At 36.8% G+C, this 12,107-nt stretch overlaps 1 protein-coding gene and 1 long non-coding RNA gene across 3 annotated transcripts in view; one reads left to right on the forward strand and one right to left on the reverse strand.

Moving 5' to 3' along the window:
* LOC144292971 (uncharacterized) overlaps positions 1–905 on the reverse strand; it is a 94,779-nt gene extending 93,874 nt beyond the window's left edge. For both annotated transcript variants that reach the window (XR_013360396.1, XR_013360397.1), the window contains exon 1: positions 357–905. This is a non-coding gene — a long non-coding RNA (uncharacterized LOC144292971). The remainder of the gene's footprint in view (positions 1–356) is intronic.
* Positions 1–10,338, forward strand: part of PCSK1 (proprotein convertase subtilisin/kexin type 1) — a 41,457-nt gene extending 31,119 nt beyond the window's left edge. The window contains exons 10-14 of the mRNA XM_077864015.1: positions 416–649; positions 3,329–3,486; positions 4,779–4,912; positions 7,190–7,351; positions 9,032–10,338. Of these exons, the coding sequence (XP_077720141.1) occupies positions 416–649; positions 3,329–3,486; positions 4,779–4,912; positions 7,190–7,351; positions 9,032–9,409 (1,066 nt within the window). The 3' untranslated portion in view covers positions 9,410–10,338. The remainder of the gene's footprint in view (positions 1–415; positions 650–3,328; positions 3,487–4,778; positions 4,913–7,189; positions 7,352–9,031) is intronic.
* Positions 10,339–12,107: the final 1,769 nt, after the last annotated feature.

The raw sequence follows: 12,107 nt of genomic DNA on the forward strand, positions 1-12,107 counted from the left end.
AGTCTCTCTAAGAAAAATTGAAAGCCTCATCTGTGGGCACATAATGTTCAAAGTGCCAAGGCTGTTAACAGACAGTTGGAAGACTAAAGACACAAAGGAAGTGTTATCATTTAAACTTTTTGTTCCACTTAAATTTAAATAATTAAAAATCAGGGACCAACTCTCACATTTCTACAATACTGAAGACCAAATTTTACTCAGAGTAGGAGCTTACATGGGAGAAGTTTTCAGTACTGTATTTTAAATTCTGAATAAAAAAGACATTCTGAAAGAAATACATGCTAGAATTACATAAGTCTACTTACAAAAGGCACTGCATAATCTATAAATAGAAGATGCTTGTTTTTATCACTTACTTTTACAAGGAAACATCATTTTGTCTCTGAAAAAACATTTTGGGCCACTTCCCCTCCAGTCCAAATCTCACATGGCGAGACATGCAGCACTTGGTTGTCTGGACCTCTGAGTATGATCCGTTGGCCAATAACCCTGGATGGAAAAAGAATGGAGCCGGCTTGATGGTGAATAGTCGATTTGGATTTGGGTTGCTAAATGCCAAAGCTCTGGTGGATTTAGCTGATCCCAGGACCTGGACCAGTGTTCCTGAGAAGAAAGAGTGTGTTGTTAAGGACAATAACTTTGAGCCCAGGTAAGTGTCTTCAGGAACTTTAAAGGTGTGTGTGCCCATGGCAGTATTTGATCATAACATGTGTCACTCTGCCTTATTTTTTTCTCAATTACCCTTCTGAAGTAGATGGAATAGCATTTACCATCGTTCCCTGTGAGTCCATGGGAATCACTGAGAGATCAAAAATCTGCAAATCATGTTAGCATATTTCCATTTTTCCATTTCCTAGCCTACCTGTATTCACTTTAAGATGTATCATTGTTTTATATGTTAGTAAGAAAATCACTGCCAATTACACTATTACCATCAGTTTTAAGATTAATCCCAAATTCAAAGATGTTATTTTTTAAAATGCATCTTAGAATTGATTAAATGTAGTACTTGCCAACCAGTATTATCCAAAATCTATTTCTAGAAGGGCCTCACTGGGGCAGCCCAGGTGGTTCAGCAGTTTAGCACCTCCTTCAGTCCAGGGTGTGATCCTGGAGACCCGGGATCGAGTCCCACGTCGGGCTCCCTGCATGGAACCTGCTTCTCCCTCTGCCTGTGTCTCTGCCTCTCTCTGTGACTCTCATGAATAAATAAATAAAATCTTTAAAAAAAAAATAGAAAGGCCTCACTTCATGCTACAGTACTATGTGATTCATGATTTCTCTTCTATGAAGTACCCTCTGCATATTGCTTTTACATAGACCACATTCAGCCTACCAGATCGGGCCACAGAAGCAGAATCTGGTATAACTGTTTTGTCATTCTATCAAGGCAACCATGATTTTACTAAAGACCCTCTCACAAAATATCTAAGGGTGGGAGCCCTGGGAAATATTCATTATGGAGATAATATCATTTCTTAAGGGATTTGATTGGAGTAATGGACCACTTTTTAATGGGTCCAAGGCCAACCTGCTTGAATTCAATTCCATAGCAATAAGCATTATATTCTTATATCTGGGTTCCTTACCATTTTCTTTTCTATTTTATTTTATTGTGGTAAAAATACTTAACATGAGATCTATCCTCTTTAATATTTAAGTGTACAATACATTATTGTTGATTCTAAGTATAGTTGTTGTATAGCTGATTTTCAGAATTTATTCATCTTGCTTAACTGAAATTTTATGCCCATTGATTAGTAACTCTCCATTTGCCCTTTCCTCTAGCCCCACATAATTCTTCTTTTTGCATCTATGAATTTGACTATTTTAGAAATCTTTTGTAAGTGGAATTATGCAGTATTTCTCTATGTGATTTATTTATTTCACTTAGCATGTCTTCAAGGTTTATCCATATTGTTGCATATTTCAGAAGATTCTTTAAAAAAAAAGAAAAGAAAAAGAAGCTAATATTCCATCATGTGTATATACCACATTTTCTTTTATCCTTTCATCTGTTGATAGACATTTAGGTTGCTTCCCCATCTTGGCTATTGTGAATAGTGTTGCAATGAACATGAGATCTCTTCAAGATCCTGTTTTCAATTATTTTGGATAAATATCTGAAGGTGGGATTGCTAGATCATATGGTAGTTCTCTTATTAATTTTTTGAGAAACCTCTATACTGTTTTCCATAGTGGCTGCACCACTTTGCATTCCCACCAATTGTGCAAGGGTTCAAGTTTCTCCACGTCTTCCAACACTTGTCTTTTGCTTCTTTGAAAACAGCCATCCTGACAGGTGTTTGGATTTGCATTTTCCTGATGATTAGTGAAGTTGAACATTTTTTCATATACCTGTTGGCCATGGGTATGTCTTTTTTAGAGAAATGTCTATTTAAGTATTTGGCTCATTTTTTAGTTGTTCTTAATTTTTTTTGTTGTTGTTGTTACGGAGTTGTAGAAGTTCCTTACATATTTTATAGATTAACCCTTTATCAGATACATGGTTTGCAATATTTTCTCCTGTTTTGTAGGTTGTCTTTTCATTTGATTGATGGTTTCGTTTGCTATACTGAGGATTTTTAGCTTGATGTATTCCCACTTGTTTTGGTTACCTATGCTTTTGGTGTCTTAGCCAGTGCCAAGACCAATGTCATGAAGCTTCTTCTCTATGCCAAGACCAATGTCATGAAGCTTCTTCTCTATGCCAAGACCAATGTCATGAAGCTTCTTCTCTATGTATTCTTGTAGACTTACAATTTCAGGTCTTATATTTAAGTCTTTACTCCATTTTGAGTTGATTTTCGCATATGGCATTAGATATGGGTTCAGTTTCATTATTTTGAATGTGGATATCCAGTTTTCCCAGCACTCTTTGCTAAAGAGACTCCTCTTCCCCTATTGAGTACTGTTAGCATCCTTGTTGAAAATCAGTTGATCATATATGCATGAGTTTAATTCTGAGTTCTCTATTCTGTTGCATTGGTCTATATGTCTCTTTATGCCAGTACCATACGGTTTTGATTACTGTAGTTTTGAAAAATATTTTGAAATGAATAAGCATAATACCTCCAGCTTTGTTCCTCTTTCTCAGGGTTGCTTCGGCTATTTGTAGTATTTTTGTGATCAATAAAAATTGTAGAACTTTTTATTTGTATTTCTGTGAAAGTCTTACCATTTTTTACACTTTAAGATTTATTTATAGCTTCTGAATTGGGTTCTACTCATTAAGAGGGAGCTAGTCAAGACTAATGTGTGTATATTTGCATAAAATGCAAAGAAGAAAAGACATACTTTATCCAGTGATTTTTAAAAATGTATTTAGAGCTCTGAAAGGTAATGGAGAAGTTATCATTGAAATTCCAACAAGAGCTTGTGAAGAACAAGAAAATGCCATCAAGTCCCTGGAACATGTGCAATTTGAAGCAACAATTGAATACTCTCGAAGAGGAGACCTTCATGTTACACTCACTTCTGCTGCTGGTAAGCTTTTCACAAACTTCAAAAGTTTATTCTAAATCATTTGTTTAAATTTTTAAGAGTATATTGACTGACTTTAAATCAATGATTTTTTTTAAAAAATTATGACTGAGTTTCCCAGTAGATGTTTTTCAGGACAAAAGATAGGCTTATTTTTTCTTGGCCCACTCATTCCCATTGGTTCTTAGATAAGCAGAGAATGAAGTCTATTTAAATAATATCAATTAAGAAACCTTTCTGGAGATACACAGTTTCAACCTGTATTCATTTTCCCAGATCACTGATCTATCATTGATTTCTTAAGTAACGCATTAGTGAAAGTTACTCTGATAATAACACTGACAGATATATCAGACACATCCAAGGAATCAATGAAAAATTAGAATTCTGATCCATGAAAGAGGATTGGGAAAACTTAACAAATATTCCATGATGATATTGTAAAGTCCATATGGTATGATAGACAGTCAATTGGCCTTTCCTGAGAAAGCACTAACTCAGATGAGATCATGCATGGGGAAGGGCTTGTGAACCATAAACTATAATCCAACCAGGAAATGATTCCTAATACTCCTTCATGTTTTAGTAGGATTCACCTGACTAAATTCAATTTTTATAGGTGATCATGAGGAAAGATGAGCTCTCTCTATCATCTTCCAGGATATAAACTTCCTAGAGGTTTGGACTGAACTCTGTTAATTTTGGAGTTATGCTTTCTAGATATCTTGGAGTTGGCCTGAAATAAGGGGGGAATGTTTTCTCATTGGTGGCCCTAGTGTTCACTAGACCCTTTCACTTAGATCTATAGAGAGCTTGAATTTGAAACTTTAGAGTTAACAACTACTACTAGTCTCTATATGACAAAAGATTATTAAATTGATATAGCCTTATTTTTTTTATGTCTACACTAAATTATAGGCTCAGGCACCAGTTAAATTGTAAAGACTTCCACTTAAATTTCAAATGATAGTTGCACTAAAATGTATTTTAGGTCTTTGACTCTATAGTTTGTAAATGTGGTTCTAGGAGTTCTCCTTATTCAGATAAACCTTAATATATTCATCTAATATTTTGCCAAAATATTTAGTGAGAAATTATATGCCAGGCAATATGCTAATTGCTATGGGTAACAACATTTTTTTAATGAATGTCTCTATCCTGGTCTTATATAAAAATCGTAAATTAGAAAGGCTAATCTCTCTCATTTTTCATTTTCAGTTAGTAGATGCTAGAGTATATCATATTCTCAGAGTTGTTAGGACATTCATTAACTGGTATGTTTCGCATGAAAATAGGGACCAGCACTGTACTGTTGGCTGAAAGAGAGAGGGATACATCTCCTAATGGCTTCAAAAACTGGGATTTTATGTCCGTTCACACCTGGGGAGAGAATCCCATAGGCACCTGGACCTTGCGAATTACAGACGTGGTAAGTATAAATGAAAAGATATAGGAACAAAAAACAAAAAACAAAAAAAAGAAAAGAAAAGATATAGTAACACAGGCTCACTTTTAAGCATTTTGAAGCACTTTTAAGGTATATGGTATGGTATGGTATGGTATGGTATCATATGGTATCACCATTAATAAAGGACCTAAGGAACTCTGGTAATTCCCTAGTAAAAGTAAGGAAAAAATGCAGTGTTTCAATCTCTGCCCACTTGGCTTTATAAATTAATTGAATTGACTGACTGAATAAATAAATAAGCCATACTATAAGAAAACCAGGAAATGGTACTAGTAAACCAAGAAAAGAGGACACACTGGTTAATAATATTATAGTGTGGCAAGTCCAAGTGTTCTAATGTCAGAATGCAGACAGCCACATGACCTGCTTAGCCACCAGAATCCCCTGTAGCCACAAAGATAAATACTACAACAGCTTTGCTATGACCTTCTGATGAGGTCACACAAACTCTTACCAATGTTTACTGCAGTGGCTATTTACTTATTAGACAAGCTATCTCCTTTAACATGACTTTTTTGTTTTGTTTCAGTTATGCAACAAACTGAAAAGCATTTTTCATTTCTTTCACTGTTTACTAACACTCTTTTTGATATCTTTCTAAAATTGTAACTCACAGTCATAAAAATAGAGTAGGGAGTGTCTGAACAAAAAGCCCAAAGCATCTGAATTATCTACTTTTTCATCTTTCTCCAGCATTTTCTCCAGGCTGAGCACATAAATGAATAGGGCTCTAGGTTTGAGCTTTCCCAAGATAGAAATGTTACAAATATCAGCACCAGATTGTTATCTAGACCAAAGTCTAGATAACTATTCTAAAAGAATTTAAATTCCTGAAGATTTCTATTGAGTTAATACAAACTGTATAGTCATTGTTCCCTTTTTTCTTTGAGAATAGCTTTCTCCTAAAGACTACTAAAATTGGGGATCCCTGGGTGGCTCAGCAGTTTAGTGCCTGCCTTCAGCCCAGAGAGTGATCCTGGAGTCCCGGGATCGAGTCCCATGTCAGGCTCCCTGCATGGAGCCTGCTTCTCCTTTTGCCTGTGTCTCTGCCTCTCTCTCTCTCTCTCTCTCTCTCTCTCTCTCTGTGTGTCTCTCATGAATAAATAAATAAAATCTTATATAAATATAAAAAAAGACTACTAAAATTGTGATTTAGAACCAGAATCTAAAATTCCAACTTCCATAGGGAAAGCAAGAAAATATTCTTAGGAAGTGGTTCTATTCTTGAACTTGGCCTCTGATCTTTAACTCGGATTTTTAAAGGTTTATTTATTCATTTGAGAGAGAGAGAGAAAGAACAAGCAGGAAGAGGAGGGGCAGAGGGAGAGGAAAGAGTCTCAAGCACACTACTCACAGAGTGTGGAGCCCATCACAGAGCTCAATCTCACCACCCTGAGATCATGACCTAAGCCCAAACCAAGAGTCAAATGCTTAACTAACTGTGCCACCCAGTCACCCTAACTCAATTTTTAAAGAAACTTAAGAAAATCTGTTTATCAAGATGAGACTATTTTATATCAGGTTCATAAAATCTGACTCTACACTTTATATATTTTTTAGAGATTTTAATTTCAGCATATTATTTTTAGCTTAATTGTTGAGCCTTTAAAAATTATTGCTCTTTCCATAAATACATAGGTTTTAAGGGCTGATTAATACTGAAGGCTATTCATAATACTCAACAGAGGCTTTTCCCCTCCCCTACCGGAATGTTTCTATTACTTGATAATTATTAAGTATAATTCTGTTTGTAGAAAGTGCAGTCAACTTTCCAAGAACAGAATAGAAAAGAACATTCTTTTTTTTTTTTTTTAAAGATTTTATTTATTCATGAGAGACAGAGAGAGAGAGAGAGAGAGAGGCAGAGACACAGGCAGAGGGCGAAGCAGGCTCCATGCAGGGAGCCCAATGTGGGACTCGATCCCAGGACTCCAGGATCATGCCCTGGGCTGAAGGCAGATGCTCAACTGCTGAGCCACGCAGTCTGCCCAGAAAAGAACATTCTTATAAAGAGTTTTCCTTTTTTAATCAAATGAAGCAAATATTCAGTCTTTAAATCCTTGAACCTATAAAATGTCCATTTTCATGGCCACAGTGACTCCAGTGATTTGCTTCTTTGTACATGGTGCTCTACTCATGGAATGCACTGGATTTTTAAGTTAGATTTTATAGATATTTCTAAGGAGCTCGATGTTTCTCAAAACACACCCTAAAATTATATGTATGCTTATTCATCAGTCTGGAAGAATGCAAAATGAAGGAAGAATTGTTAACTGGAAGCTGATTTTGCATGGGACTTCTTCTCAGCCAGAACATATGAAACAGCCTCGTGTATACACATCCTACAACACCGTTCAGAATGACAGAAGAGGAGTGGAGAAGATGGTGGATCTGGGGGAGGTCTGTGTGGCTCTGTTTTTGACGCACCTTTCTTTGAACCTTAGTAGACAATGTAGTGAGGGGAACTGTATCTAACTTTCAGGCAGGGACGGAGTCAAACATGGTTGGGGAGGACAGGGAAGGGGAGTGCTAAACTGTTTTCTGTAAAATAAAACACTATTATTTTTTAAGTTTATTCTTTTGTCCAGAATTTAGAAGTTAAAATTAATGAATTCAAAATTATGAAATTCTCTAACATGACTTTTCACCATTTATGACATAACAAATTGTAAAGACAGCTCTCTTTATGCATGATCACACATGCCTAACGTCTGTAATGCACTGAGTTTTTAAGTGTTTTTCTTCCTTGTCTCATTTAATCAGTAATTCTTGTAACCTAGAGAGGACAGACATTAGTATGTTTGCTTTCCAGAAAGAAAACCAAAGCTCAAATGACCAAGTCCTCTAGGCTTCTCTTTACTAATTCCTTAACTGACGTTTTTTTTGGCAGCTCCAAGGGAAGCTACTGAATCACGATTCCTCTGAGAAAATTTCATAGGATACTAGTCAGTCATTCCCATTCCTGTGTCTCAGCCTACTGAGGCTGCTGGCTTCTCCCTTATCGGACGGAGGACAGGCACCCCATTTTCTTTATCTCTTAATCCCCCAGCATTAGGACAGTGCCTCAGATGTAATAGGTTATCAGAATTCCCAGAATGAGCTTTCCTGAAGTCTGGCTCAGTGATAGATATTTTAGAAGATACAAAGACATAATATTTGTTTAAGAAATTTATTTTTTAAAAAAAAAAGAAATTTATAAACTAGCTGTGTGAAGTCGTCAGCTCAGATTCTGACTCCATTTATATTCTGCAAAGTAGCTTCCCCCCAGGTCCCCACCTCAAGGGCCTTCTCTTCACAATCCTAGAGGCAAGTTGACTTTGGGTATTTCTTCCTCCAAGATTCCTTAAGGGGTATTAATAAGCCCTGGTAGTTGTGAAAATGTTGAGATACTTCCACAATGGTTGACAAAGAGCTGCCTCTCTGATATCTCTGGTTCTGCTCTACCCAGTTCATCCATCTCTCCCAAGACCTCTTTCAAAACCTCAGTGGCTGAAAGAGTAGCTCCTGACAGAACAAGGGGCTTCCAGAAAACCTTTTCCACATGAAGCATTGTTTCTGCCTTCTATAGGAGTTATTAAATATTTTAACATCAGCTTCTTCCCAAAACATGGGCGGGGAGAAAGGGAGTAGGAGTTGGAAATTATTTAATTTCCATAGGACAAAACCATATTATTTTAATTTTTTTCTTTTTTCCAGAATTTATAAATTAAAATTAATGAATTTAAGTGTATTAAAGTCCCTAAAATGAACTCTACTGTAGTAGGCTGACAAGTGAAGGAGAGCAATAGGTATGAGCACTTATGTCCATCATCTCATTCAGTCTTCAGAACCACCAGAAATATAGATTTCTTGTTGCCATTTTACAGGTGAAGTTCAGGGAGATTAAACAGGTGTCAGGCGTACATCAGTTAGTACAAAAATGAAGACTGAAACCCAAATTAGTATGTTTTCTAAGCCCCATGCTCTCTCTGCTTCTCAAACCATCTCCTTAGGAGTAAGCAGTAGGCATGTGCTGCAGCTGACTTGCTTGGCTCTAAATACGAATCTCCTTCCTTTTGTCGGTGGCATTTTGTGTTTTAGGAGCAGCCCACGCAAGATAACCTGAAAAAGAACCCCCTCGAGTCAAAAAGCCCCAGTGGCAGCAGTTCAGGAGGCAGAAGGGATGAGCTGGTGGAGGCAGCCCCATCTGAGGCTATGCTTAGACTCCTACAAAGTGCTTTCAGCAAAAACTCACCCCCAAAGCAATCACCAAAGAAGTCTCCCAGTGCAAAGCTCAACATCCCTTATGAAAATTTCTATGAAGCCCTGGAAAAGCTGAACAAGCCTTCCCAGCTTAAAGACTCTGAGGACAATCTATATAGCGACTATGTTGATGTTTTCTATAACACGAAACCTTATAAGCACAGAGACGACCGGCTGCTGCAAGCTCTGGTGGACATTCTGAGGGAAGAAAATTGAAATAAGTGTGTGGTCCTGAGTTGGAAATATTCATGCTTCCTCCTTCCCCTTAGATTTTGCCTGTGTCTGAAGTGGTTGTTTTTGCCATTGGTTCTTATGCTTCTAATATCCTTTGTGGTACTTTTGCTTTTCCTCCCCAAACTAGACATATGAAAGGGATGAGCTCAAGTAGAGAACCCAACTTCCTGAATTGATCATGACCCTTTCAAATCACATCTTCCTTGCTTGCACAAGTGACATGTTTAGTTCTTTCTGGAGCTGTAGTTCATTTCGCTTGTGGTCCTCACACCATATTAGAATGCCTCCTTGAGCCCTCCCATTTCATTTCTCAAAAAAAAGGCATCACCTGGACAAGAGATTCATTCCAAGAAGTAATCTGCAAATGGAACCGCTCCTCTAATTTTAACCCTGTGTTTGCCATGGTTCTCTGAACTGTGATGCCCAAAAGGGTTTGGAAAGTTTCTAATGAAAGAGTTAGAAAAGAGAAGAAAAAAAGAGAGAAGAGAAGAGAAGAGAAGAGAAGAGAAGAGAAGAGAAGAGAAGAGAAGAGAAGAGAAGAGAAGAGAAGAGAAAAAAGAGTTCACAATTAGACCCATACACTTGGCTATCCTACCCCACCATTCTACTCATTCAGGGAGTGGCCATTTGGTCCTTTAGGGGAGAAGCTGAGTAATTTAGATCCAGAAACAGTCCTTGAAATCTGTGTTACCTGGTTTGAGTAGTTTTAGAACATTTTTCTTTGCTTGGTGTGCCATGCAGAGGCCTCCATGGCTCTAAAGGTGCCCAGGACTTGTGTATGTTCTGGTCTTCCTCTGTTTCCCCTAATGAAAGTTCTCATTACCTATGTCCTTTCTCAGTCACAAACTGAATTCTGAGAACTAATTCATATTACTTTCTTAGAATAAAACTTAGACTTGGGACTTGGCAAATTCCTAGTCATATTTTTTTTTTAACAATACTAACAGGAAACCACTCATGACACAGAGAACCAATATAAACAGGAAAATAATTATAATGGGAAGAGCCAAGGGGAGGTTTTGTTTTTAAAATTGAATTCATTCAAACAGGTTTTTCTGGATCTTTAAAACTGAGTGTTCATTCCTTGCCATTAAAGGTTTTTCTCCAATCTCAGAGCTGATAGTATTCAAATATTTACGAAATTGCTTCCAATAGTCAGTTCAAGAGGACACAGACTGGCAGTTCACAGGCCTCATATGTCCCTCAGGTAGACTTTGTTTGGCATGTCAAATGATTTAAAAATGTGAGTAATAACTGAAAATATGAAATTTCACATAAAACTTGATTCTCAGACCATTTTTCCCTCATGGCAATAGTTGGCCGGATTTGAATAGTAGCTGCCCAGCTAGATTTGAGTCCCAGGCCCCTGAGGTACCCTGTTCCATGTTGCTTACAGAGGCTACCTTACTAATCAGCACCCAACAAGCATTTATTTTTCCCACTGCTGCACTAAACAAACACATACAAAGTGTAACTGCATTGAGAAAAAAAAAATCCTCTACTTCTTCCAGGTAGGATATGATCAATAACTATGAGGACTTGCAATGATCTGGTTAACTTATGGGTGGGGAAAAATAATATTTTAGACCCTTGAAAGTACCTCTGAAATCTTGATATATTCATTTAATCTCATCTCCCCTGGATGCTCATTTATATTAAATTTGTTAACTGCCAACCCCCAGCTTCCCATTTTCTATGTGCTCACAAAGGCTCCAGTCACCCACCTATAATGCTGGCATTTCCCCATTTCATTTGCTGTTTGTAATTCTTCCATCAAGTTAGAACTTCATAATGCCACACATGAACTAGACCAAGAGGATAACTCCACTGAACTAGACCAGGAAGGAACACTGGAGTCTTTCACTTGCTAAGGTTTGAAGTAAGGTGGGTAAGTTTCACCAAGTTTCACCTCCTAGCCTACCATTTGTATTTGTGCACAATGAAAGTATTTGCAGACCAATCCCCATGATGCTTCAAGAATGTTCTCTAAAAGAGCTGTAGTATCACTCTACCCTTGAAAGTTTCACATGTTGTTTGATACAGAGTGTTGGACGGAATTTTGAAAATTGTAGCACATCAAAAAGTATTAAAGCCAAAAAGGACCAGAGAATTATTAGGTAAGTTTTCAATTAAATAACAAAGCTAAGGCCCAAAGAGGCCAAGAAATAGTAATGAACAAAAACTCATCTTTTCCCCTTTCCTACTTTCATGTTCACTGTAAGAAGCGTTCTTTTTTTATGCTTCTAACAGTATCTTTTCCTGGGTAAAACCCCAACCAATTCATTGGATTGTAGCCAAAGGTTCACTCTAGAAAAGCTTTAATATTTAAATAAAGTCATGTTTGAATGTTTCCAACCTGGAGTATATTGTTCAGGCATAAAATATTTTTGTCAGTCTTTCTTAGTGCCTGTGTGGATTTTTGTGAAAATGTAAAAGAGGAAACTTATATAATATTTCCCTCGGAATTTTAAACTCTATTTTCTTTACAGGTATTTATAATGTACCAATGCTTTTATCAGAATTTTAAAAAGCATAATAAATTATATTAAAGAACCAAAAATTTCCTGAGAATAAGAAAGTTTCATCCAATAAAATATTTTTGAAAGGCATGTTCCTCTGTCGGTGAAAAAAAAAAAGTATATGTATGTGTTGTGATATTAAAAGTGACATTTGTCTAATA

Source organism: Canis aureus, chromosome 2 (genome assembly GCF_053574225.1).
Source record: "Canis aureus isolate CA01 chromosome 2, VMU_Caureus_v.1.0, whole genome shotgun sequence".
NCBI classification, from domain to species: Eukaryota; Metazoa; Chordata; class Mammalia; order Carnivora; family Canidae; genus Canis; species Canis aureus.